The sequence below is a fragment of the Callorhinus ursinus genome, unplaced genomic scaffold, assembly GCF_003265705.2.
Source record: "Callorhinus ursinus isolate GAN/ISIS: 27379988/994484 unplaced genomic scaffold, GSC_fseal_2.0 scaffold119, whole genome shotgun sequence".
NCBI classification, from domain to species: Eukaryota; Metazoa; Chordata; class Mammalia; order Carnivora; family Otariidae; genus Callorhinus; species Callorhinus ursinus.
Window position 1 is genome coordinate 950,326 of NW_027397181.1, and position 26,339 is coordinate 976,664.

The 26,339-nt window shown below is 44.0% G+C and overlaps 1 protein-coding gene across 2 annotated transcripts in view; it reads left to right on the forward strand.

Moving 5' to 3' along the window:
• The window catches only part of ALDH1L1 (aldehyde dehydrogenase 1 family member L1), a 107,898-nt gene that overhangs the window by 9,865 nt on the left and 71,694 nt on the right, over positions 1-26,339 (forward strand). For both annotated transcript variants that reach the window (XM_025860284.2, XM_073889873.1), the window contains exons 2-7: positions 17,333-17,484; positions 19,532-19,766; positions 20,626-20,791; positions 22,634-22,735; positions 23,429-23,518; positions 24,448-24,585. In XM_025860284.2, the coding sequence (XP_025716069.1) occupies positions 17,358-17,484; positions 19,532-19,766; positions 20,626-20,791; positions 22,634-22,735; positions 23,429-23,518; positions 24,448-24,585 (858 nt within the window). In that variant the 5' untranslated portion in view covers positions 17,333-17,357. The remainder of the gene's footprint in view (positions 1-17,332; positions 17,485-19,531; positions 19,767-20,625; positions 20,792-22,633; positions 22,736-23,428; positions 23,519-24,447; positions 24,586-26,339) is intronic.

A 26,339-nucleotide genomic window follows, 5' to 3' on the forward strand; every position in this document is an offset into this window, starting at 1 on the left:
ATTCTTCTGCATGTGACTGTCCAATTTTCCCAAAGCCATTTGTTGAAGAGACTGTCTTTTTACCATTGGATATTCTTTCCTGCTTTGTCACAGATGAGTTGACCATAGAGTTGAGGGTCCATTTCTGGGCTCTCTGTTCTGTTCCGTTGATCTATGTGTCTGTTTTTGTGCCAGTACCATACTGTCTTGATGATGACAGCTTAGTAATAGAGCTGGAAGTCCAGAATTGTGATGCCGCCAGCTTTGTTTTTCTTTTTCAACATTCCTCTGGCTATTCGGGGTCTTTTCTGGTTTCATACAAATTTTAGGATTATTTGTTCCATTTCTTTGAAAAAAGTGGATGGTATTTTGATGGGGATTGCATTGAATGTTTAGATTGCTCTAGGTAGCATTGACATCTTCACAATATTTGTTCTTCCACTCCATGAGCATGGCACGTTTTTCCATTTCTTTGTGGCGTCCTCAATTTCTCTCATGAGTATTTTATAGTTTTCTGAGTACAGGTCCTTTAGCTCTTTGGTTAGATTTATTCCTAGGTATCTTATGGTTTTGGGTGCAATTGTAAATGGGATCAAATCCTTAGTTTCTCTTTCTTCTGTCTTGTTGTTGGTGTATAAGAATGCCACTGATTTCTGTGCATGGATTTTATATCCTGCCACTTTACTGAATTCCTGTATGAGTTCTAGCAGTTTTGGGGTGGAGTCTTTTGGGTTTTCCACATACAGTATCATATCATCTGCAAAGAGTGAGAGTTTGACTTCTTCTTTGCTGATTTGGATGCCTTTGATTTCTTTTTGGTGTCTGATTGCTGTGGCTAGGACTTCTAATACTATGTTGAATAGTAGTGGTGTTAGTGGACATCCCTGCTGTGTTCCTGACCTTAGGGGGAAAGTTCTCAGGTTTTCCCCTTTGAGAATGATATTCGCTGTGGGTTTTTGACAGATGGCTTTTATGATATTGAGGTATGTACCCTCTATCCCCATACTCTGAAGAGTTTTGATCAAGAAAGGATGCTGTACTTTGTCAAATGCTTTTTCTGCATCTATCGAGAGGATCATATGATTCTTGTTCTTTCTTTTGTTAATGTATTGTATCACGTTGATTGATTTGCACATGTTGAACCAAACTTGCAGCCCAGGGATAAATCCCACGTGGTCGTGGTGAATAATCCTTTTAATGTACTATTGGATCCTATTGGCTAGTATTTTGGTGAGAATTTTTGCATCCATGTTCATCAAGATATTCGTCTGTAATTCTTCTTTTTGATGGGGTCTTTGTCTGGTTTGGGGATCAAGATAATGGTGGCCTCATAAAATGAGTTTGGAAGTTTTCCTTCCATTTCTATTTCTTGGAAAAGTTTCAGAAGAATAGGTATTAATTCTTCTTTAAATGTTTGGTAGAATTCCCTTGGGAAGCCATCTGGCCCTGGGCTTTTGTTTGTTGGGAGATTTTTGATGACTGCTTCAATTTCCTTAGTGGTTATAAGTCTGTTCAGGTTTTCTATTTCTTCCTGGTTCAGTTTTGGTAGTTGATACACCTCTAGGAATGCATCCATTTCTTCCAAGTTATCTCATTTGCTGACATATAATTCTCATAATGTTTTCTTATAATTGTTTGTATTTCTTTGGTGTTGGTTGTGATCTCTCCTCTTTCATTCATGATTTTGTTGATTTGGGTCATTTCTCTTTTCTTTTTGATAAGTCTGGCCAAGGGTTTCTATTTCTTGTTAATTCTTTCAAGGAACCAGCTCCTAGTTTTGTTGACCTGTTCTACTGTTCTTATGGTTTCGATTTCTGCTCTGATCTTTATTATTTCTCTTCTCCTGCTAAGTTTGGGCTTTATTTTCTGTTTTATCTCTAGCTCCTTTAGTTGTAGCGTTAGGGTGTGTATTTGAGACCTTTCTTGTTTCTTGAGAAAGGCTTGTATTGCTATATACTTTCCTCTCAGGACTGCCTTTGTTGCATCCCAAAGATTCTGAACAGTTGTGTTTTCATTTTCATTGGTTTTCAAGGATTTTTTAAATTTTCTTTAATTTCCTGGTTGACCCATTCATTCTTTAGTAGGATGCTCTTTAGCCTCCATGTATTTGAGTTCTTTCCGACTTTCCTCTTCTGATTGAGTTTTAGTTTCAAAGCATTGTGGTCTGAAAATATGCAGGGAATAATCCCAATGTTTTGGTACCAGTTGAGACCTGATTTGTGACCTAGGATGTGATTTATTCTGGAGAATGTTCCATGGGCACTAGAGAAGAATGTGCATTCCAAGGTTTGGGATGGAATGTTCTGAATATGTCTGTGAAGTTCATTTGGTTCAGTGTGTCATTAAAGTCTTTATTTCCTTGTTGATTTTTTGCTAAATGATCTGTCCATTTCAGTGAGGGGATTGTTAAAGTCCCCCACTATTATTGTATTCTTGTCAGTGTGTTTCTTTGCTTTTGTTATTAATTGCCTTATATAATTGGTTGCTCCCATGTTAGGGGCATAGACATTTACAATTGTTAGATCTTCTTGTTGGATAGAGGTGATTTTTCCCATCTTGTCATTTTGTCCAGAGGAGAATATATGAATGAGAGAACAAAATGGTAACAGGGTAACAACGACCCCGTGAAAATATACACCAAACAAATCAGAAGAGATCTGAAACCGGGGGGTGGGGGGGGAAGAAAGGGAATGAAAAAAAAAAGAAAGAAAAAGGAAAAAGATTAAAAAAAGAAGAATATGATCAAATATGATCCAGCCGGTGCATAGATCAGTGCCACACACTAGATTTTGGGCATATTTTGGTCTGTTAGAAGAAAGTGCCTCCCAAAATTTTAAAGAAAGAAAAACTTATATATGTACAAAAATAAGGGTAAATACAAGGAAAGGATGGAATATGATTATAAACATGAAAATTGTAAAAGATTTTATAAAAGGAGTTAATAAGAAAGGAAGTGGGTTGAAAAAAGAAAGAAGAATTAAAAAAGAAAAAAAGATGGGGGAGAATGTGATCAGGCAGGAGACTAGAACAAAGCCATACACTAGAGATTTAGGGTATATTTCGGTCTGTTAGAAGAAACTGCATCCCAAAATTTTAAAGAGAAAACAACTTATATGTATACCAAAAATAAGGTTAACTGCTATGGAGGAATAGAATATGACTCTAAAAATGAAAAATAAAAAAGATTCTTAAAAAAAGGATTGATAAGATGATGATTGAAAAGGGGAAAAAGAAAAATTAAAAGAAAAACAGAAAAAGAAAAGTAAAAAAAATTAACTTTGAAAGACTAAAGAATCAGGAGAAAAAAGCCATGAATTCTGTGTGCTGTGTTCCCCTAGCACTGGAGTTCTGCCCTTCTCATTGATCAGTAAACTTGTTCTTGGCTGGCTGTTTTTGGTAATCTTCTGGGGGAGGGGCCTATTGCCTTGGTTCCCAAATATCTTTACTGAAGGCAGAATTGCCCTACCCTTGCCAGTCCGGGCTAAGTAATCTGCTCGGGTTTGCTCTCAGGCGCTTTTGTTCCCTGCAAGCTTTCCGTACAGGTTTGGGGACGAGAGTGAAGATGGCGGCCTTCCAATCACCACCCCAGAGGAGCCCAGAACTCAGAGCCCCACTCCTCAGTGAGGCCCCAGAGAAAAGCAGTCAGTCACACCTATCTCCTCGGGCTCTGGCCACAATCCGTGCTCACCCAGCCTGTGACTGAGCATTTCTATCTCTGGCACCCAATCCCGTGTAGAGACTCCAAACCCAGCAGATCCCTAGGGGGCACTCCCGCACCGCTCATCCCTGGGGGAGGAAGGGGAGTTTCCCCAGATCTGCCGCTTACTGGGTCCCTGCTGGAAGAGCAGGGGCCCCACTGTGCCAAGGATCATGGTTTATGGCAACCCTGAGCTGAGACCCCTATCCTCAGCTCTGTCTCTGCAGCTGGCTTCCCTGCTCCGATACCTGGGAGCTCTGCAGCACTCAGGCACCGCCGGTCTTTTTGTGGCCCCAAGTGTCCTGAGACCATACTGTCCCAGTGAGGGTCCCCCCCCCCCCCTGCTTAGCCACTGGAGCAAAATCCCTCAGCGGAGCCAACTTCTAAAAGTTCCAATTTTGTGCTCCACTGCTCTATCACTTGCCAGAAGCAGCTGACAGAGGCCCCCTCCCCCGCTGTCTATCCTCCCGATTATTGCCTCAGATTCACTTCTCCGCCTGTCCTATCTTCCAGAAAGTGGTGCTTTTCTGTTCAGAGAGTTCCTGCTGTTATTTTCTTTGATCTCCTGTTGAGTTCATAGGTGAGAGAAGAGAGAATTAGTGATATAGAAGACCAAATGATGGAAAATAAAGAAGCTGAGAAAAAGAGAGATAAAAAACTACTGGATCATGAGGGCAGAATTCAAGAGATAAGTGATACCATAAGATGAAACAATATTAGAATCATTGGGATCCCAGAAGAAGAAGAAAGACAGAGAGGGGCAGAAGGTATATTGGAGCAAATTATAGCAGAGAAATTCCCTAATTTGGGGAAGGCAACAGGCATCAAAATACAAGAGGCAGAGAAAAACCCCCTAAAAATCAATAATACTATATAGGTCAACACCCCCACATCTAATAGTAAAACTTACAAGTCTCTCAGACAAAGAGAAAATCCTGAAAGCAGCTCGGGAGAAGAGATCTGTAACCTACAATGGTAGAAATATTAGATTGGCAACAGACCTATCCACAGAGACCTGGCAGGCCAGAAAGGACTGGCATGATATCTTCAGAGCACTAAATGGAAAAATATGCAGCCACGAATACTATATCCAGCCAGGCTGTCATTGAAAATAGAAGGAGAGATAAAAAGCCTCCAGGAAAACAAAAACTAAAGGAATTTGCAAACACAAAACCAGCCCTCCAAGAAATCTTGAAAGGGGTCCTCTAAGCAAAGAGAGAGCCTAAGGTACCATAGATCAAAAAGGAACACAGACAATATACAGGAACAGTCACCTCACAGGGAATACAATGGCACTAAATTCATACATTTCAATAGTTACCCTGAATGTAAATGGACTAAATGCCCCAATCAAAAGACACAGGGTATCAGAGTGGATAAAAACAAGACCCATCGATCTGCCGTCTCCAAGAGACTCGTTTTACCCCATAGACACTTCTAGGCTTAATGTGAGGGGGTGGAAAATCATTTACCATGCTAATGGACATGAAAAGAAAGTTGGAGTGGCAAGCCTTATATCAGACAAATTAGATTTTAAACCAAAGACTATAATAAGAAATGAGGAAGGACACTATATCCTACTTAAAGGGTCTCTCCAACAAGAAGATCTAACAATTGTAAATATCTATGCTCCTAACGTGGGAGCAGCCAATTATATAAGGCAATTAATAACAAGGCAAAGAAACACATCAACAACAATACAGTAATACTAGGGGACTTTAACAAACCCCTCACTGAAATGGACAGATCATCTAAGGAAAATATCAACAAGGAAATAAAGATTTTAAATGACACACTAGACCAAATGTACATCACGGATATATTCAGAACATTCCATCCCAAAGCAACAGAATACGCATTCTCTAGTGCCCATGGAACATTCTCCAGAATAAATCACATCCTAGGTCACATATCAGGTCCCAATGAGTACTGAAAGATTGGGATCATTCCCTCCGTATTTTCAGACCACAATGCTTTGAAACTAGAACTCAATCACAAGAGGAAAGTCGAAAGTACTCAAATATATGGAGGCTAAAGAGCATCCTACTAAAGAATGAATAGGTCAATCAGGAAATTAAAGAATTTAAAAAATCCTTGGAAACCAATGAAACTGAAAACACAACTGTTCAAAATCTTTGGGATGCAGCAAAGGTGGTCCTAAGAGGAATGTGTATAGCAATACAAGCCTTTTTCAAGAAACAAGAAAGGTCTCAAATACACAACCTAACCCTACACCTAAAGGAGCTGGAGAAAGAACAGCAAGTAAAGCCTAAACGAGCAGGAGAAGAGAAATAGTAAAGATCAGAGCAGAAATCAATGAAATGGAAACCAAAACAACAGTAGACCAGATCAATGAAACCAGGAGATGGTTCTTTGAAAGAATTAATAAGATTGATAAATCCCTGGCGAGACTTATCAAAAAGAAAAGAGAAAGGACCCAAATAAAATCATTAATGAAAGAGGAGAGATCACAACCAACACCAAAGAAGTAGAAAGAATTATAAGAACAAATTATGAGCAACTCTATGCCAGCAAATTCGATAATCTGGAAGAAATGGATGCATTCGTAGAGATGCATCAACTACCAAAACTGAACCAGGAAGAAATAGAAAACCTGAACAGACCTATAACCACTAAGGAAATTGAAGCAGTCATCAAAAATCTCCCAACAAACAAAAGCCCAGGGCCAGATGGCTTCCCAGGGGAATTCTACCAAACATATAAAGAAGAATTAATACCTATTGTTCTGAAACTGTTCCAAAAAAGAGAAATGGAAAGAAAACTTCCAAACTCGTTTTTGAAGCCTCCATTACCTTGATCCCCAAACCAGACAAAGACCCCATCAAAAAAGAGAATTACAGACCAATATCCTTGATGAACATGGATGCAAAAATTCTCACCAAAATACTAGCCAATAGGATCCAACAGTAATTAAAAGGATTATTCACCACGACCAAGTGGGATTTATCCCTGGGCTGCCAGGTTGGTTCAACATCCACAAATCCATCAATGTGATACAATACATTAATAAAAGAAAGAAGAAGAACCATGTGATCCTCCAAATAGATGCAGAAAAAGCATTTGACAAAGTACAGCATCCTTTCTTGATCAAAACTCTTCAGAGTATGGGGATAGAGGGTACATACCTCAATACCATAGAAGCCATCTGTGAAAAACCCACAGCGAATATCATTCTCAAAGGGGAAAACCTGAGAACTTTACCCCTAAGGTCAGGAACACAGCAGGGATGTCCACTAACACCACGGCTATTCAACATAGTATTAGAAGTCCTAGCCACAGCAATCAGACAACAAAAAGGAATAAAAGGCATCCAAATCAGCAAAGAAGAAGTCAAACTCTCACTCTTTGCAGATGATATGATACTTTATGTGGAAAACCAAAAGACTCCACCCCAAAACTGCTAGAACTCATACAGGAATTCAGTAAAGTGGCAGGATATAAAATCCATGCACAGAAATCAGTGGCATTCCTATACACCAACAACAAGACAGAAGAAAGAGAAATTAAGGAGTCGATCCCATTTACGCTTGCACCAAAAAGCATAAGATACCTAGAAATAAATCTAAACAAAGAGGCAAAAAATCTGTACTCAAAAAACTGCAAATTACTCATGAAAGAAATTGAGGACCCCACAAAGAAATGGAAAAACGTGCTATGCTCATGGATTGGAAGAAGAAATATTGTGAAGATGTCAATGCTGCCTAGAGCAAACTACACATTTAATGATATCCCCATCAAAATGCCATCCACTTTTTAAAAAATTTTTATTGTTATGTTAATCACCATACATTACATCATTAGTTTTTGATGTAGTGTTCCATGATTCATTGTTTGTGCATAACACCCAGTGCTCCATGCAGAATGTGCCCTCTTTAATACCCATCACCAGGCTAACGCATCCCCCCACCCCCTCCCCTCTAGAACCCTCAGTTTGTTTTACAGAGTCCATCTTCTCTCATGGTTCATCTCCCCCTCCTACTTACTCCCCTTCATACTTCCCCTCCTGCTATCTTCTTCTTCTTTTTTTTTTCTTAACATATATTGCATTATTTGTTTCAAAAGTACAGATCTGTCATTCAACAGTCTTGCACAGTTCACAGAGCTCACCATAGCACATACCCTCCCCAATGTCTATCACCCAGCCACCCCATCCCTCCCACCCCCCACCACTCCAGGAACCCTCAGTTTGTTTCCTGAGATTAAGAATTCCTCATATCAGTGAGGTCATATGATACATGTCATTCTCTGATTGACTTATTTCACTCAGCATAACACCCTCCAGTTCCATCCACGTCGTTGCAAATGGCAAGATCTCATTCCTTTTGATGGCTGCATAATATTCCATTGTGTATATATACCACTTCTTCTTTATCCATTCATCTGTCATGGGACATCTTGGCTTTTTCCACAGTGGGATCGACTCCTTCATTTATCTCTCTTCTGTCTTGTTGTTGGTGTATAGGAATGGCCACTGATTTCTGTGCATTGATATTATATCCTGCTACTTTACTGAATTCCTGTCTGAGTTCTAGCAGTTTTGGGGTGGAGTCTTTTGGGTTTTTCACATACAGTATCATATCATCTGCAAAAAGTGAGAGTTTGACTTCCTCTTTGCCTTTTGGATGCCTTTGATTTCTTTTTGTTGTCTGATTGCTGTGGCTAGGACTTCTAATACTATGTTGAATAGCAGTGGTGAGAGTGGACATCGCTGCCATGTTCCTGACTTTAGGGGAAAAGCTCTCAGCTTTTCCCCATTGAGAATGATATTCGCTGTAGGTTTTTCATAGATGGCTTTTATGATATTGAGGTATGTACCGTCTATCCCTATACTCTGAAGAGTTTTGATCAAGAAAGGATGCTGTACTTTGTCAAATGCTTTTTCTGCATCTATTGACAGGATCATATGGTTCTTGTTCTTTGTGTTTTTAATATATTGTATCACGTTGATTGATTTGCGGACGTTGAACCAACCTTGCAGCCCAGGGATAAATCCCACTTGGTCATGGTAAATAATCCTTTTAATGTACTGTTGGATCCTATTGGGTAGTATTTTGGTGAGAATATTGGCAACCATGTTCATCAAGGATATTGGTCTGTAATTCTCCTTTTTGATGGGGTCTTTGGTTTTGGGATCAAGGTAATGCTGGCCTCATAAAATGAGTTTGGAAGTTTTCCTTCCATTTATATTTTTTGGAACAGTTTCAGGAGAATAGGTATTAATTCTTCTTTAAATGTTTGGTAGAATTCCCCTGGGAAGCCATCTGGCCCCGGGCTTTTGTTTCTTGGGAGATTTTTGATGACTGCTTCAATTTCCTTAGTGATTATAGGTCTCTTCAGGTTTTCTATTTCTTCCTGGTTCAGTTTTGGTAGTTGATGCATCTCTAGGAAAACACCCATTTCTTCAAGGTTATCTAATTTGCTGGCCTAGAGTTGCTCATAATATGTTCTTATAATTGTTTGTATTTCTTTGGTGTTGTTTGTGATCTCTCCTCTTTCATTCATGATTTTGTTGATTTGGGTCATTTCTCTTTTCTTTTTGGTAAGTCTGGCCAGGGGTTTATCAATGTTGTTAATTCTTTCAAAGAACCAGCTCCTAGTTTTGTTGATCTGTTCTACTGTTCTTTTCGTTTCTAGTTCATTGATTTCTGCTCTGATCTTTATTATTTCTCTTCTCCTGCTGGGTTTAGGCTTTACTTGCTGTTCTTTCTCCAGCTCCTTTAGGTGTAGGGTTAGGTTGCGTATTTGAGACCTTTCTTGTTTCTTGAGAAAGGCTTGTATTGTTATATACTTTCCTCTCAGGACTGCCTTTGCTGTATCCCAATAATTTTGAACAATTGTGTTTTCATCTTCATTGTTTTCCATTAATTTGTTTAATTCTTCTTTAATTTCCTGGTTGACCCATTCATTCTTTAGTAGGATGCTCTTTAGCCTCCATGTATTTGAGTTCTTTCCGACTTTCCTCTTGTGATGGAGTTCTTGTTTCAAAGCATTGTGGTCTGAAAATAAGCAAGGAATGATCCCAATCTTCTGGTACCAGTTGAGACCTGATCTGTGAGCTAGGATATGATCAATTCTGGAGAATGTTCCATGGGCACTAGAAAAGAATGTATATTCCATTGCTTTGGGATGGAATGTTCTGAATATGTCTGTGAAGTCCATTTGGTCCAGTGTCTCATTTAAATTCTTTATTTCCTTGTTGATCTTTTGCTTAGATCATCTGTCCATTTCAGTCAGAGGGTTGTTAAAGTCCCCCACTATTATTGTATTGTTGTCAATGTGTTTCTTTGCTTTTGTTATGAATTGCCTTATATAATTGGCTGCTCCCATGTTAGGGGCATAGATAATTACAATTGTTAGATCTTCTCGTTGGATAGACACTTTAAGTAGCATGTAGTGTCCTTCTTCATCTCTTATTACAGTCTTTGGTTTAAAATCTAATTTGTCTGATATAAGGATTGCCACCCCAGCTTTCTTTTGGTGTCCATTTGTATGGTAAATTTTTTTCCACCCCCTCACTTGCAATCTGGGGGTGTCTTTGGGTCTAAAATGAGTCTCTTCGAGACAGCATATGGATGGGTCTTGTTTTTTAATCCAATCTGATAACCTGTGTGTTTTGATTGGGGCATTTAGCCCATTTACAGTCAGGGTAACTCTTGAAAGGTATGAATTTAGTGCCATTGTATTGCCTGTAAGGTGACTGTTACTGTATATTGTCTGTGTTCCTTTCTGATCTCTATTGCTTTTAGGCTCTCTCTTTGCTTAGAGGACCCCTTTCAGTATTTCTTGGAGGGCTGGTTTTGTGTTTGCAAATTCCTTTAGTTTTTGTTTGTCCTCGAAGCTTTTGATCGCTCCTTCTATATTCAATGACAGCCTAGTTGGATATAGTATTCTTGGCTGCATATTTTTCTCGTTTACTGTTCTGAAGATATCTTGCCAGTCCTTCTGGCCTGCCAGGTCTCTGTGGATAGGTCTGTTGCCAATCTAATATTTCTACCATTGTAGGTTACATATCTCTTCTCCCGAGCTGCTTTCAGGATTTTCTCTTTGTCTCTGAGACTCGTAAGTTTTACTATTAGATGTCGGGGTGTTGACCTATTTTTATTGATTTTGAGAGGGGTTCTCTGTGCCTCCTGGATTTTGATGCCTCTTTTCTTCCTCACATTAGGGAAATTCTCTGCTATAATTTGCTCCAATATACCTTCTGCCCCCCTCTGTCTTTCTTCTTCTTCTGGGATCCCAATTATTCTAATGTTGTTTCATCTTATCGTATCGCTTATCTCTCGAATTCTGCCCTCGTCATCCTGTAGTTGTTTATCTCTCTTTTTCTCAGCCTCTTTATTTTCCATCATTTGGTCTTCTATATCACTGATTCTCTCTTCTGCCTCATTTATCCTAGCAGTTAATGCCCCCATTTTTTATTGCACCTCATTAATAGCCTTTTTGATTTCGACTTGGTTAGATTTTAGTTCTTTTATTTCTCCAGAAAGGTGTCTCTAATAACTTCCACGCTTTTTTCAAGCCCAGTTAGTATCTTTAAAGTCATGATTCTGAACTCTAGGTCTGACATCGTACTAATGTCTGTATTGAGTAGGTCCCTGGCTGCCGGTACTACCTCTTGTTCTTTTTGCTGAGGTGATTTTTTTCGTCTTGTCATTTTGTCCAGAGGAGAAGAGATGAATGAGAGAACACAATGCTAAAAGGTTAACAACGTCCCCAGCACATATACTGTATACAAATCAGAAAAGACCTGAAACCAGGCGAAAAGAAAATAAAAAGAAAGATAAGAAAAAAAGATAAAAGCAAAAACAGAACAATACAAAAAAAGCAGAATATGATCAAATATGATCAGCCTAGTGCATAGATCAGTGCCACACACTAGATTTTGGGCATATTTTGGTCTGTTAGAAAAACGTGCCTCCTAAAATTTTAAAGGAAGAAAGACATATATGTACAAAATAAGGGTTGATACAATGAAGGAATGGAAGATGATTGTAAAGATGAAAATTATAAAAGATTTTATAAAAGGAATTGATAAGAAGTTGTTTGAAAAAAGAAAGAAGAAGATTTAAAAAAAAAAAGAAAAAAGGGAGAGAATGTGATCAGGCAGGAGACTAGAACAAAGCCATACACTAGTGATTTAGGGTATATTTTGATCTGTTAGAAGAAATTGTATCTCAACATTTTAAAGAGTGAACAACTTATATATATATATATATGCCAAAAATAAGGGTAACTACTATGAAGGGATAAAATATGACTCTAAAAATGAAAAATAAAAAAAAAATTTTAAAAAGGGATTGATAAGATGTTGGTTGGAAAAGGGAAAAAGAAAAATTAAAAAAAAACAGTTAAAAAAAACTAACTTTGATGAATTAATGAATCATGGTAAAAAAACATCCATGAATTCTATGTGCAGTATTCCCCTAGCGCTGTAGTTCTCCCGTTCTCCTTGATCGGTAAACTTGGTCTTGGCTTGCTGGCTGTTCGTGCTGATCTTCTGGGGGAGGGGCCTGTTGCTGTGGTTTCCAAATGTCTTTGCTGGAGGCTGACTTGCCCCGCCGTTGTGGGTCTGGGTAAGCAAGCTGCTCCGGTTTGCTCTCAGGAGCTTTTATTCCCTGCAAGCTCTCGGTACAGCTTTGGAGGACCAGGGCGAAAATGGTGGCCTCCCAATCTCCACCTGGAGGAGCTGAGAACTCGGGGCCCACTCCTCAGTGCGCCCCCAGAGAAAAGCAGTCACTCCTGTCTCCCTGGTCTCCCGCCGCTCTCCGTGCTCACCCGGCCTCTGACCGAGCATTTCTATCTCTGGCTCCCGACCCTGTGTGGAGTCTCCAAACCCAGCAGATCCCTGTGGTGCGCTCCCGCGCCGCTCCTGCCAGGGGAAGAAGGGGAGTCTCCCTGGCTCTGCCACTTGTTGGGTCCCTGCTGGAGGAGCAGTGGCCCGACTGGGCCGTGGATCACAGTTTATGGCAGCCCCGAGCTGAGAGCCGGTGCCTCGGCTCCGTCTCTGCAGCCGGCTTCCCCGCTCCGATACCTGGGAGCTCTGCCGCACTCAGGCACCCCCAGTCTCTCTGTGACCCCAAGGGTCCTGAGACCACACTGTCCCGGGAGGATTCCACCCCCCACTTAGCCACTGCAGCGACATCCCTCCGCCGAGCCAACTTCTAAAAGGTCCGATTTTGTGCTCTGCGGCTCTATCACTTGCCAGAAGCGGCCGGCGGAGGCCCCCTCCCCCGCCGTCTATCCTCCTCAATATCGCCTCGGATTCACTTCTCTACACGTCCTACATTCCAGTAAGTGGTCGCTTCTGTGTTCAGAGAGTTGTTGCTACTCTCCTTTTTGATCTCCTGTTGAGTTCGTAGGTGTTCAGAATGGTTTGATCCCTATTCAGCTGAATTCCTGAGACCAGACGAAATCCAGGTCTCCTACTCCTCCGCCATCTTGCTCCACCCCTTCTTCTGCCCATTTCTTGATTGGATCATTTGTTCTTTGGGTGTTGAGTTTGATAAGTTCTTTATAGATTTTGGATACTAGCCCTTTATCTGATATGTCATTTGCAAATATCTTCTCCCATTCTGTCAGTTGTCTTTCAATTTTGTTGACTGTTTCTTTTGCTGTGCAAAAGCTTTTTATCTTGGTGAAATCCCAATAGTTCATTTTTGCCCTTGCTTCCCTTGCCTTTGGCGATGTTTCTAGGAAGAAGTTGCTGCGGCTGACGTCAAAGAGGTTGCTGCCTGTGATCTCCTTTAGAATTTTGATGGACTCCTGTCTCACATTGAGGTCTTTCAACCATTTGAGTCTATTTTTGTGTGTGGTGTAAGGAAATGGTCCAGTTTCAATCTTCTGCATGTGGCTGTCCAATTTTCCCAACACCATTTGTTGAAGAGACTGTCTTTTTTCCATTGGACATTCTTTCCTGCTTTGTCAAAGATTAGTTGACCATAGAGTTGAGGGACCATTTCTGGGCTCTTTATTCTGTTGCACTGATCGATGTGCCTGTTTTTGTGCCAGTACCATACTGTCTTGACGATGACAGCTTTGTAATAGAGCTGCAAGTCCAGAATTGTGATGCCACCAGCTTTGGTTTTCTTTTTCAACATTCCTCTGTCTCTTCGGGATCTTTTCTGGATCCATACAAATTTTAGGATTATTTGTTCCATTTCTTTGAAAAAAGTGGATGGTATTTTGTTGGGGATTGCATTGAATGTGTAGATTGCTCTAGGTAGCATTGACATCTTCACAATATTTGTTCTTCCAACAAATTTTTTAAGCTATAATGAACTCAAAGATAGACAAACTGACAATGGAACAGAATACAAGTCCATAGACATTTACCCTTATACGGTACTGGAAAAATATCTCTGGACTTCTATGTCATACAAAAATTCAATTCCAGAAGGATTGCATGCAATGAAAAATAAAAAAGCAAAACAATGAAGTTTTTTCCTAATATCTCTCTTTTTAAGATTAAGAATTTATTTTTTAGAGTAGTTTTAAGTTCACAGCAAAATTAAGGGACAGGTACAGAGATTTCTTATACACCCAGTGCCTCTTGCCTCACAAAACATCCTCTGTTATCAACTTCCTCCACCAGAGTGATACATTTGTTATGACTGATGAACCTACACCAATACAGTATCATCCAGAGTCCATAGTTTATATTACGGTTTACTCTTGGTGTTGTACCTTATATGGGTTTGGACAAAAGCATAATGATATGTATCCATCATTATGGTATCACACAGAGTGTTTTCATTGCCTAAAAATCCTGTGCTCCGCTTATTCATCCCTTTCCCTACTCCCACCCTTAGTAGCCTCTGATTTTTTTACTGTCTCCATAGTTTGCGTTTTCCAGAACGTCATATAATTGGAGTCATACATTATGTAGCCTTAGAAGATTGACTTTCACTTAGTAATATGTATTTAAGTTTCCTACATGTCTTTTTATGGCTGACAGCCATTTATTTTCAGTGCTATTGTCTGAATGTACCACAGTTTTATCAATCCATTCACCTACTGGAAGACACCTTGGTTGCTTCCAAGTTTTGGTAATTATGAATAAGGTGTTATAAACAGCCATGTGCAGGTTTTTGTGTGCATGTAAGTTTTCAACTCCTTTGAGTAAATACCAAAGAGTGTGATTGTTGGATCATATGGTAATTCTTTTGTAAGAAACTGCCAAAATGTCTTCCAAAGTGACCATGTCATTTTGCATTCCCATCAACAGTATATGAGAGTTCCTGTTGCTGTACATTCTCACCAGCACTTCATATTGTCAGTGTTCCAGATTTTAGTCATTCTAATAGGTGTGTAGTAGTGGTATCCCTTTGTTCTTTTAAGTTGCATTTCCTTGATTACCTATGATGTGGAGCATCTTTTCATATACTTATTTGTCATCTGTATATCTTGTTTGCTGACATGTCTGTTCAGGAATTCAGCCTACATTTTATTCAGGTTTTTTTGTTTTGTAATTGTTGAGTCTTCAGAGTTTTTTTGTATATTTTGGATAACAGTCCTTTATCAGTGTCTTTTACAAATATTTTCTCCCAGTCTGTGAGCTTACCTCCTCATTCTCCCTTGCAGAATGGAAGCTTTTAATCTTAATGAAGTCCAGCTTATCAATTTTTCTTTCATGAATTGTACTTTGATGTTGTATCTAAAAAGTCACTGCATACACAAGGTCATTCAATTTTCTCCTGTGTTATCTTCTAGAAGTTATAATCTTGCATTTTACATTTAAGTCTGTGATGTATTTTGAGAAAATTTCTGTAAAGGGTGTAATATCTGTGTCTAGATTCACATTTTTGCATGCAGATGTTCAGTTGTTCCAGCGCCATTTGTTGAAAAACTATTTTTGCTCCATTTTATTGACTTTGCTCCTTTGTCCAACAATAAAGACTTTAGGACACAGAGAGGACATCTTCGTGAACTGGCATAAGCAACAATTTCTTAAATAGATTACAAAACCCACTAACCATAAAGGGAAATTTTGATGAGTATACTATGTTAAGTTTAAGAACTTGTGTTCATTAAAAAACACCATAAGACAGTGAAAAATCAAGCCACAGAATTGAAGTTATGTTTCATAAATATATATGACAAAGGATTGATAGTCTAGATTATTAAAAAACAAAATAAAACAAAACAAGCAAACAAAAAAACCCTCTTGCAAATCAGTAAGGAAAAGGCCATCTAATAAAAAAAGACAAAAGGCTTAAAGAAGCAGTTCCCACAAACAGATGTTCAAGTGGTCAATAAACATAGAAAAGGGTGCTCAAACTCAGTAGTCATCAAGGAATTGCAAATTAAACCCCAATGACATGGCTATATTTTACGTTAGCAAAATAGCTGAAAGGAAAAAGACACAAGGCCTATGCCAAGTACATGGCTTGGAAATTGGTACAACCACTTTGGAAAATGGACAGAATCTGTTAAAGCTGAACATTTTCATGTCTCTGACCCCAAAATTCCATTCCTAGGAATGGAATTTGCCCAACGGAAATGCATATCTATATACAGTAAGAATCGTGTGCCCGAATCTTGATAGCATCCCTATCGTAATAGCCTCAAACTGGAAACCACCCAAATGCCCATCAACAGTAGAATGGATGAATAAATGTATTTATTTACATTCACACAGTGAAATACCATGCAGCAATGAGAATGAACACAGTACAACTACATGCAACAGTGTGGATAATGTTGAGTGGAAAAAAATCCACAGAACATTACACTGCATGATTCTATTTATATAAATACAAATATACATATATGGGGACTGCTGGAGTATTTCTTTCTCTGAGTGCCAGTTACTGGGGTGTGCTTAGTTTGTGAAATTCACTGAACTACATACCTATAATTTTGTACTTTTCTGTATGTATGAAGCATGTTAATACGTCAATAAAATTTTCCAAAAGACATGTATATTTTTACAAATGGATGATTTAAAGAAATATATCAAGTGAACAATTGGTGTTACATATATGAGCATGGTAATTGAGTGACCAAACTTTGGAGACATTTGCATGATGTAACTACTCATTATTTCACATATCTTCCTTCTACTTGGCCAGCCCAGTGGCACACCATTTCATTCCCCCTGGCCCCACCTTCAGTCCTCAGGGCCCATCCACCCAGGCCTTCTTTTCTGTGAGGTCGAGATAAACAGGTCCTTAGGCCCAGGCTCCCTTGCTGCTTTCTGGCTCAGGGAAATAAGCCTGATATGCAGGCTGAAAGCCGTTTGAGGGACATAGCATCTGAGAAAACTGAGGCTTGATGTAACCAGGTCACAGAACTGGTTAGTTACAGAAATACGCTCAAATACATCTCAGAGGTCTTGACTCTCAGTGTTCCATGTCAATTTGGAGGGTTTCAGGGAGGAATCCCTAATTCTATAATCTCTATTATAATCACCCACTGTGGCATCTAAAATCCCTCCCTTGCAAAACCTTCTTCTCTGACCCTTTTACAGTAGCAGTTCTATGCAGAGATCTGATGCTCAGGGAGCCCCAGAGGTGACCCCAAGTGGTTGAGATGGGCAGGGCAGGCAAGGTGCTGTGCAGTTGTCCACTTGGACTAAGGCCAGCTCCCTGAGGCCAGTGAGTCCTGTCTAACACTATGGTCTTATTCCATCCCCAGATCCTTCTGACCCATCCCTTCTGCCATGAAGATCGCAGTGATTGGGCAGAGCTTGTTCGGCCAGGAAGTTTACTGCCACCTCAGGAAGGAGGGTCATGAGGTCGTGGGCGTGTTCACTGTCCCAGACAAGGATGGGAAGGCAGATCCCCTGGGTGAGTGGATGGCCCAGGAACAGGGAAAGGGGGTGCCCAGGCAGGCAGGTAGCAGTGGGCAATGGGTGGAGCAGAAGTCTTGTGGTGGTCATGGGCATCCCGGGAAGCAGGCTTACATGGTCCACCTTGAATCCTGCTCAGGTGCCAACCAGCTGCTCGGCTTTTCTAGAACAAAACAGAGACCCCTTCCCCAACTGATCATAGGATGGAATTTGTGTCCTGGAGAAGGGCCAGGGAGAAGCCCAGTCTGTCCCCAGGACCCTGCTGTCTGACCATTCCAGGCTCCTCTGACCCCAGCACCATGCTCTGAAAGGGCTGCTAGATGGGAGACACTGCAGGTCAGTGTTCCCAAATGTGAATGTGCAGGGTGTCCCCAATAGTGGGAGTGCCTGTTATGCAAAGTGCTGAGTCCTTCCCTAGGAGTTTCTGTTCAAAAGGATGGGGTTGAGTCTAAGAATTTGCATTTCTAACAAGTTCCCAGGTGATGCTGATACATCTGGCTCTAGGAAGAGTACAGTTTAAGAATCACTGGCCTCTAGGCTGGGAGCCTCAGCAGCACTTCAGGATGCAAGGGCCCTCAGCTCAAGTGAACAGACCCTCCAGGATCACTCAAGTCCTTCTCAGGCCAGATGGATGCAAAATATAAAGCAGGGCTTAAAATGGAAGGCCAGATTGAGAAAGAGCCTTGTGGGGCTGGCCAAGCACAGGGGCATGGTTCATAGGAATAATGAATCGCCCTAGACTGAGAAGCATAGCTGACCCCTGGACCCAGCTCCAGCACCACAGCAATGCTAACCAGGCTTCAGTCTTACACTTGACCCCAGTGTGACCCATGATATAGCCTGACCTCACCACAGCCTGAGCCCTGCCCTCAGCCACTAAGTGACCACTGATACTAATCTCTGAGCCTAGACCCAGACAGAGCTTAGCTGGGACTTGACCCTGACCTTGGATGTCTTGTGGAAGTGTTCCTTTGATCACAACATGGACAGCTTTTTCAAACACAGTGTCCAGTCTGCTTGCTTTGATCCCACCCTCCCTTAATACCCCTGAATGCAGGGCAGAGGCAGAGGGGGCTAGAGAGCAGGTCAGGTCCAGTCAGAGGCCAGTCCTCATGCTGGCTGTTCCAACAGAGAACGCAGTACAGGGATGTGTTTGTTAGGTGCTGCAGAGGGCAGGCAAAAGAGAACTCCAACCTGCTGGCGTAGTGACTGCCAATGGCAGCTACCGCCTCTCAGGCTGGGGCAACAGAGGGAAGCTCTAACTCTTACGACTTGGCAGCTTGAGACTCTAATTCAGACCTGTGAGGACTGAGCATGCTGCTCATAGGTGCTGGTAACTAGGTGGGGTGGGGTGCCTGCAAACTGAGACCCAGACCTCAGAGGGCAGACATAGTGGGAGGAAGGTGTACATTGGGGCTAATTCTGCAGATATTGGGAAAACAGCAAACTAAGTCAGCTGCTACTCTGGGAAGACAATGCTGCTTCTAGGGTGAGGAAGTGAGGCAGGGGGTGGAGAACTCTCAGGACAGGAACCTGACCGAAAGGAGCGAGCCCTGCCCCCTTGCCTTCTTTCCCCTTCTCTTCAGCCTTTTAGTCTCCCTCCAGCACCCCTTATCAGCAATGCTTGGCAGGCAGCTGATGAAACGAATGTAGTTTGCAGGGTCCCAGCTGCCATCCCAGAGAGCAGTAGAAGGATGGAGGACATTAACTTGGGGACAGCATGACGAGGCTGTGGGAGGGGTTGAGGAGAAGAGCTCAGTCTTTGGGGGCCAGACAGGAGTCTGGGCAAGGGAGACCTTAGATGTCTTGGAGGTCAGCAGCAGTCCGTCCATGCGGAGCAGTCCCTGCAAACTTGCCCTTGGCCAGTGCTATCCCCTTGGTGCTGTCCCTTCTGTGCTGACCAGTGGAGCCCCGCTGTGCAGTGGGGAAGGACAGGCGGGACAGACTGGGAGAGAAGATGCAGGAGTCACTTTGCTGGGAAGGCAGCGGTAGCTGTGGGTGGGTGCATGCAGGGAGGGGCCGGTTTCTCACCTGCTGTCCCACAGGCCTGGAAGCTGAGAAGGATGGAGTGCCAGTGTTCAAGTTCCCCCGCTGGCGGGTAAAAGGACAGGCTCTGCCTGACGTGGTGGCGAAATACCAGGCTTTGGGTGCCGAGCTCAACGTCCTGCCCTTCTGCAGCCAGTTCATCCCCATGGAGGTCATCAGTGCCCCCCGCCATGGCTCCATCATCTACCACCCAAGTCTGCTCCCCCGGCACCGAGGGGCCTCGGCCATCAACTGGTGAGACAGGGCAAAAACACCCCCATCTGTCCAGAAGTCATCCTCCCCTAGCCCAGAGCTTTGCTCTGGGGCCACAGAGCAGGCATCATGCAGGGACCTGTCCTGTGCTGCCAGATGGCATCCACACAGCTGACTGGTGATCAAGAGTGCCGGAGAGAACCGGGGACAGGCATCATCAAGTGCTCTGTGTTCCCCCAGTAAACTGTGAAGGGAGCACTTCAGTGTTCCCATCCTGCAGCAGGGACACCAGGACAGAGTGGGTTATGGTGCTCACCCAAGGGTACCAACCCAGGCTGCATGGCCAGAGGCCTGCTTTAACCCACACCCATTGCCAGTACATGGTAGCATCCCACTTGGAAAGGGATAGAGAAGAAGTAAAGGGGCACCTGAACAAGATAGTTTGACATGATAAGCACTCAGGAGACAATACACGGGATGATGTGACTGATGGGTGGTGCAGTTTAGTTGGGTGATCAGCAAGGGGAGACATCTGAGCTGGGAAAAGAGTGGGTTTGTAGTCAGACTGGGATTCAGGCTTCCTGACCTCTGGTTACATCTCTTAACTTCTCTGGGCCTCAGTTTCCTTATCTGCAAAAGGGGCATATAATGCCTGTGACACCTGTTGGGGTATTATGTCACATCAGGCATATAGGGCTTTTACCACAACACTTAGCCTGTGGTTGGTGTCAGTAAATACCTTCTCTTTCCAGGTCTCACCAGAGCAGGTATCGGTCCTCTCAGGGGCAGGGCATGAAGGGGGTTGTTGGAGGGTGACCAGGGGCCACAGGAGCTGTCCCCAGTTTGCCCTTCTCCCTCGTCCTTCCTCCTGGACTCAGGCTTTCATATTTGTGCTCCCCAGGACCCTCATTCATGGAGACAAGAAAGGGGGGTTTACCATCTTCTGGGCAGATGATGGTCTGGACACTGGGGACCTTCTGCTCCAGAAGGAGTGTGAGATCCTCCCGGACGACACCGTGAGCACTCTGTACAACCGCTTCCTCTTCCCTGAAGGCATCAAAGGAATGGTAAGGGCTGGGAGCCGGCCATGCCACATGTGGGCGTCCACATGTGCTGGTACCCTTGCTAGGCCTGGCCTGCGCCCCCTACGCAGGCTGCTCCCCCAGTTCCAGGATTCTGGAGGGAGAGACCTCTCATGTCAGGGTCTCAAAGAGGCAGGATTAGGACATACAATGTATGGTGTTAGGCGAGACTCTTGCTTACAACTGACAGAACCCAATTCAAAAAGCTTTATCCAAAAAGGGAATATTTTTGGTCCATTTACTATAGAAGACAAAAGGCAAGGGTGGTATCAAGCATGGCTGAGTCCAGAGACATAAGCCATGTCATAGGATTCTGTATCTCTGTCTTCCTACTGATTCTAGTTTTTTGTTTGATTAGCTTCACCTGCAGGTGGACTGCCCTCAAATGGGAGGAAAGGGAGTCACTGGTGGCTCAAGGCTTATACCTCTTGATTCCAAAGGCAGAAAAACTCCTTTTCTCACAGAATTCATGAATGAAAAATCAGAGAGGCCCGACTGTAGTCATGCAGGCTGAGTTGTCTGCAGAGAGAGGTTTCTGTCATCAGAGCAAGACAGACAAAAAGGCCTGAAGTTAGACACAGTTGTGGTTGGCACAGCAGGCAGGCCCTGTGGGGCCTCGCCCCCCAGGGACTGCTGTGTCTATGGGGCTACTGGTGGTGGAGCCAGAAGAGGCCAGCCAGGGTTGGCCAAAGGCAGACACACTGGAGCTTCCCATTGATACCAGTAGGAGGCAGGAGTCAGACAGGAGGCCATATCGAATGGGAGAACAGACGCTGTTTGGAGGTAGCAATAAGCATTGCAATGACTGAGAGTGTTCACCACTGCCCATATGTCAGCCATCCCCTTCCCCTCTGCTCCTGCTTCTTGCCAGCCACCTTTTATTTTTCACATTGTGTCAAACAAGATGCCTCTTGTATTCTCTCCCAAGGAATCCCCCTACTCAAAAAAGTAGTGAACAGAGTAGATTTGCTAGAGATTTGATATGAGAGACAGAGAAGGGGGGTTATCAGGCACATCCCACAGGAAACAACTAAAAACATCCTTTAGGGCTACACTGTCCAATATGGCAGCTGCTAGTCATACGCAGCTATTAAATTAATTAAATTGGATTTTAATTAAAAATTGAGTTCCTCAGTCCCACTAGCTACCTTTCACATCCCCAGGACAGGAACTATGCATGGCCGATGTATTGGAGAGTTCTGACACAGAACATGTCCACCACCACGGAACAGTCTGTGGGGCAGTCCTGCTTTAGACATTTCTGACGCTCATCACTTCTTGGTTTGGGTGGCTCTGGGGCTCTCCCCCCAGGACCCCTTCAGGATGGGCCCAGCCTCCATGACTCTCCTCTTCACTTCCCTGATTCCTTCTTCCACAACCTTCCCCTTTCTTTAACAAAGAAACTGCTTCCTGCTTAATCTCAGACTTCCAAACACATCATGGGGCTCAGGATCCATTGTCCTTAAAAGATAGGAAAAGCTTTAGACAAAAACATGGGAATTCGTGTTTGTTATACCTCTACAGGGCTCTGTAGTTTATATAGTCTTCTAAGATCTCAGAAAGTACAAGATCTTCTATATAATTCTCTAAAACTGTGTGTGGTAGAGAGGGCAGGATTTTGTACTCATTGTTCAGACTGGAGTTAGATTCAGGCTAACTGTACCCATTCCTATGATGGATATTCCTTGGGTGCCCATTGTGTACCAGGTGTGGGGCCAGGCAAGTCTGGTTGGTGTGGGGCTGTGTCCAGGCTCATGGTGAACCCAGGGACTGGGAGTAAGGGGAGGGTAGTAATGCTGGGGATGCCAACTCACCTGGTCTCCCCAGGTGCAGGCTGTGAGGCTGATTGCGGAGGGCAAAGCCCCCAGACTCCCTCAGCCTGAGGAAGGAGCCACCTATGAGGGCATTCAGAAGAAAGAAACAGCCAAGGTGAGTGCAGGGCCCTGCCCACCCTGAAGCTTGCCTGTGCATGGGCTGGAGTGCAGAGGGTGTCCCAGGGAAGCTGGGGTTCAAGCTGAATGGCCAAGTTGTAATTGCTTAAGGCCTGAAGAGAGAGCAGCCCACGCAGGAGACGCATGAGCAAAACTCATGTGGCACCTGGACAGGCAGGGAGCAGGGTATGTTCTGAGTTCTTCTCTGTTCCCTTAGGGAAGAATGGGCAGGCAGTGTCCCCAGGGAAAAGAGCTGGGGTAGGGCAGTGTGTAAAAAAATCAGCCATAGGGCTGGAAGTCTCTAAGATGGGGTATGAGAGGTTATTCAGTTTCTTGGAGCTATTGTAGCCTTGGGGGTTGGGCGGGACCTATGGGCTGTACCTCTGCTCAGGGCTTATGAGGTGCATAGGGATCTATGTGAGTCCTGCGGGTGAGGAGAAGCTGTCGGGGTGCCTATGGGATGGACCTGCACTCTGTATTGGGGAGGTTGTGTAAGGCTTTGGCCATCTTAACAGAGTGTTGTCTTCCCCTATCATCCTAAGGTTTGTTTCCACCCAGTCAAGTGTCATCAGGGCACAGGTGGGGTGGGAGGTGGCTGGAAGGTGGGGGGTTGAGGGGAGGTGGGGGAATGGCAGGGGATGACCAAGGAGTAGGGAAGATACTGGCTGAGCACACATGTCTTGCCCCACAGATCAACTGGGAACAGCCAGCAGAGACCATTCATAACTGGATCCGAGGGAATGACAAGGTTCCAGGCGCCTGGACAGAGGCCTGTGGGCAGGTATGTTTGTGCATGGCTGGGATTGGGCTAGATGCCCTGGTGTGCCCTGCTGGCTGTAAAACTATCAAAATATGTTTGAACTGGTTGGCAAATAGACACTGCCCTGACCCCCAACCCCACCCAAGTGCCCTCAGTCACCTCAACCCCTCCCCCAGGACCATGAGACCTGTTCACCATCTGGTGGCTGAAGGATAAAGGTCCAGGACAGCTCAAGTCCTCCAGGTCCTTGCAGCAACTCTGAGTTCAAGCTGTATTGCTTGTAAAATATAGCCCACCCCTGGGCTCACAGAGATCCCAAATCCAGCTCTGACTTTGACTTGGCCCTAGTGGAGAGGAGCAGTATGCTCAGGCCAGGGTTTGGGCAGTGGCATTCTTCAGATGCTGAAGATGGTGAACCCTGGGGCTCACAGGCTCTTGAGAGGCACTGGGAGTTGTTGGCAGGACTGTGAGTGGGGACCTTCATCTGCTCCCCACAGAGGGCAGTTCTGTCCTCCACAAAGCTTCAGACTGTCCAAACCCCTGACTGCTGTCCAGCTGCCCAAACTCTGTCCAGGAGTCTCTCTCCTGCCTTCATCACCACAAGAGTCTTTGCAAAGTGACCAGTGCTTGGTGGCATCCCCAGGGCACTCTGTGATGCCTTGAGCATATTTTCTCCTGGTGTCTGTCTGCCTGAGATCTGAGGCCAAGGGCCAATTAATAGGGCCTAAGGGGCATCCAGGGCTTGAGGGCTCCATGTGGTCTCTAATGCTCCTCCAGGTCTTGTTTGTGCCCCTAGAAGCAGAGTCCTTGGGGTTGCAGTTCTTGTGTTATGGCTGCCCTGGCCCTGCCTGGCCCCCCTTCATCCCCTTAGCTCTGCTCAGACTTGCCTGGGCTGCGAGCAGTGGGAGCCTTTTTCATCCACCATCTTCTGGTTTTCCTGTCCTCAACAGAAGCTGACTTTCTTCAACTCAACGCTGAACACTGCAGGCTTGGTGCCTGAGGGAGAAGATTTACCCATCCCGGGAGCCCATCGGCCGGGGGTAGTCACCAAAGTGGGACTCATCCTTTTTGGGAATGATGACAGAATGGTAATGGTGATGCTGTCAGTCACATGTCTATACTGTAGGCTCCAGGGGCTCAGGCTTGGAAGTTAGACCCCCAGGCTGCTCTGGGGAAAACAGGGGAAAATGAGACTGCAGGCTCCAGGAGCCTGGAAAACCCTATGCTTGTACTTTCCTGTTCTGGGCAGGCTGGCCCTTCCTTGCTCTTCCTGACCAGGCTCCTCAGCCAGAGCTGGGTGCCCTGTGGGGGTACTGGAATCAGGAAGAGGCCCTGTCCCAGGGGCCCTGAAGTTGGAGCCTCATTTTAGTCCAGCAGAGTGTCCAGGTGCCACTGAGTGTGGTCACTGAATCTCTGTGCCTTAGTTTCCTTCTTTCTGAACAGGGACATCACAGTGAAGAGCCCTGGAAGCCATGCTGGGCACACTACATGCCCTGATTCATGTTAGCAGACTCTGCAACTCTGAGTAACAGCTAATATTGATGGAATGCCTTCTGTGTGCTTGGGCACTATTTTAAAACAATTTATTAAATTTGATTTTCCCAACAACTGTATGAGATATGTATTATACTCATTTTACAGAAGAGAAAACTGAAGCAAAGAGGTTTAAATAACCCTCCTAACATCACCAAGTTAGTTTGTGGCAGAGCTGGGATTCAAGCCCTAAAATTCTGGCTCTGAGGCCCACCTCTTGGCCACTAATACTCTGTTCAGTGGTTGGACAAGTCTGGACCTTAAGATACTGGGAGCAGAGAAGGAGTACAGGCAGGGGTCTCCAAGCACTTTGGGGATTTCAACTAACCCTGTGGATGTTGAATCATTGGCTGCATCGGTGTGTATAGGCCAGATGGAGAGTGGAGCAGCTTTGCTGGGGCTTGGTGTGAGCTCACTCTGGGTGCCCACCCTGCTGTGCCCTGCCATTGGAGGGCTTGAGGCTGCCATCAGTGTCCACAATTTACAGTGATCGGGTGTTTTAGGTATTCACGCTTGATACATTCAGTTGAAATATGCTATCTATCTTGGGTCAAGTTCCCTAGAAGCAGCATCTGAGATAGGAGTTCTTGTGCATCTGATTTATCGAGGGAGTACTTTTGGAAAATCCCATACAACCTAGGGCTAGGTTGGGGCAGAGGACAATGCTAAGCAAAGATATAAGGGTTCTGGAGTCTTCCAGCCTTTATCTCATACAGTGTGAATTGCATCTGCTGATTATGCCCCTGCATGCTCACATCACTATGTCCTCAGTTTCTGCTGCCCCTGGGGAAGGGGATTGGCAATGAGGCATAAGCCCCTGGGCCTCTCTGTCTGTAGCTGTGTCTATCCGGCAAGAGCCATGGAGTAGGAAGATGCAGATGTAGGCTGCTAATGGCTCACCCATGCAGCAGCTGGAGGATGGGGACATCATCCAAGAGGAGCTCTGGATAGGGGGGCACCAACTGTACCTTCCATGATGTCCACAGGACAGCAAAGCAAAGGAAGCAGCCTTGGCAGAGGCCCTTGGTTGAAGCATCTTTCAGAAACTTCTAGCTGAGTCTGGCTGGGCTTTAGCTCACAGAAACTCCCTAATATTTCCAAAAGGCAAAAGGGTGGAGATCAGGCAGGGAACCTGGCTCCAGTTATAGCAGAGTGGATATAGAGTGTGCCATTCTTATAAGCCACTCTTGTCAAGCACAGATGTCCTCGTCTGCTCCTCTTCCCACCTCTAGGCCCCATGGGACATCAGATGACCTTCACCAGATGTTTCCATGGGGTTTCTGGGAGCTGGACTATTGGGGGATTAGTT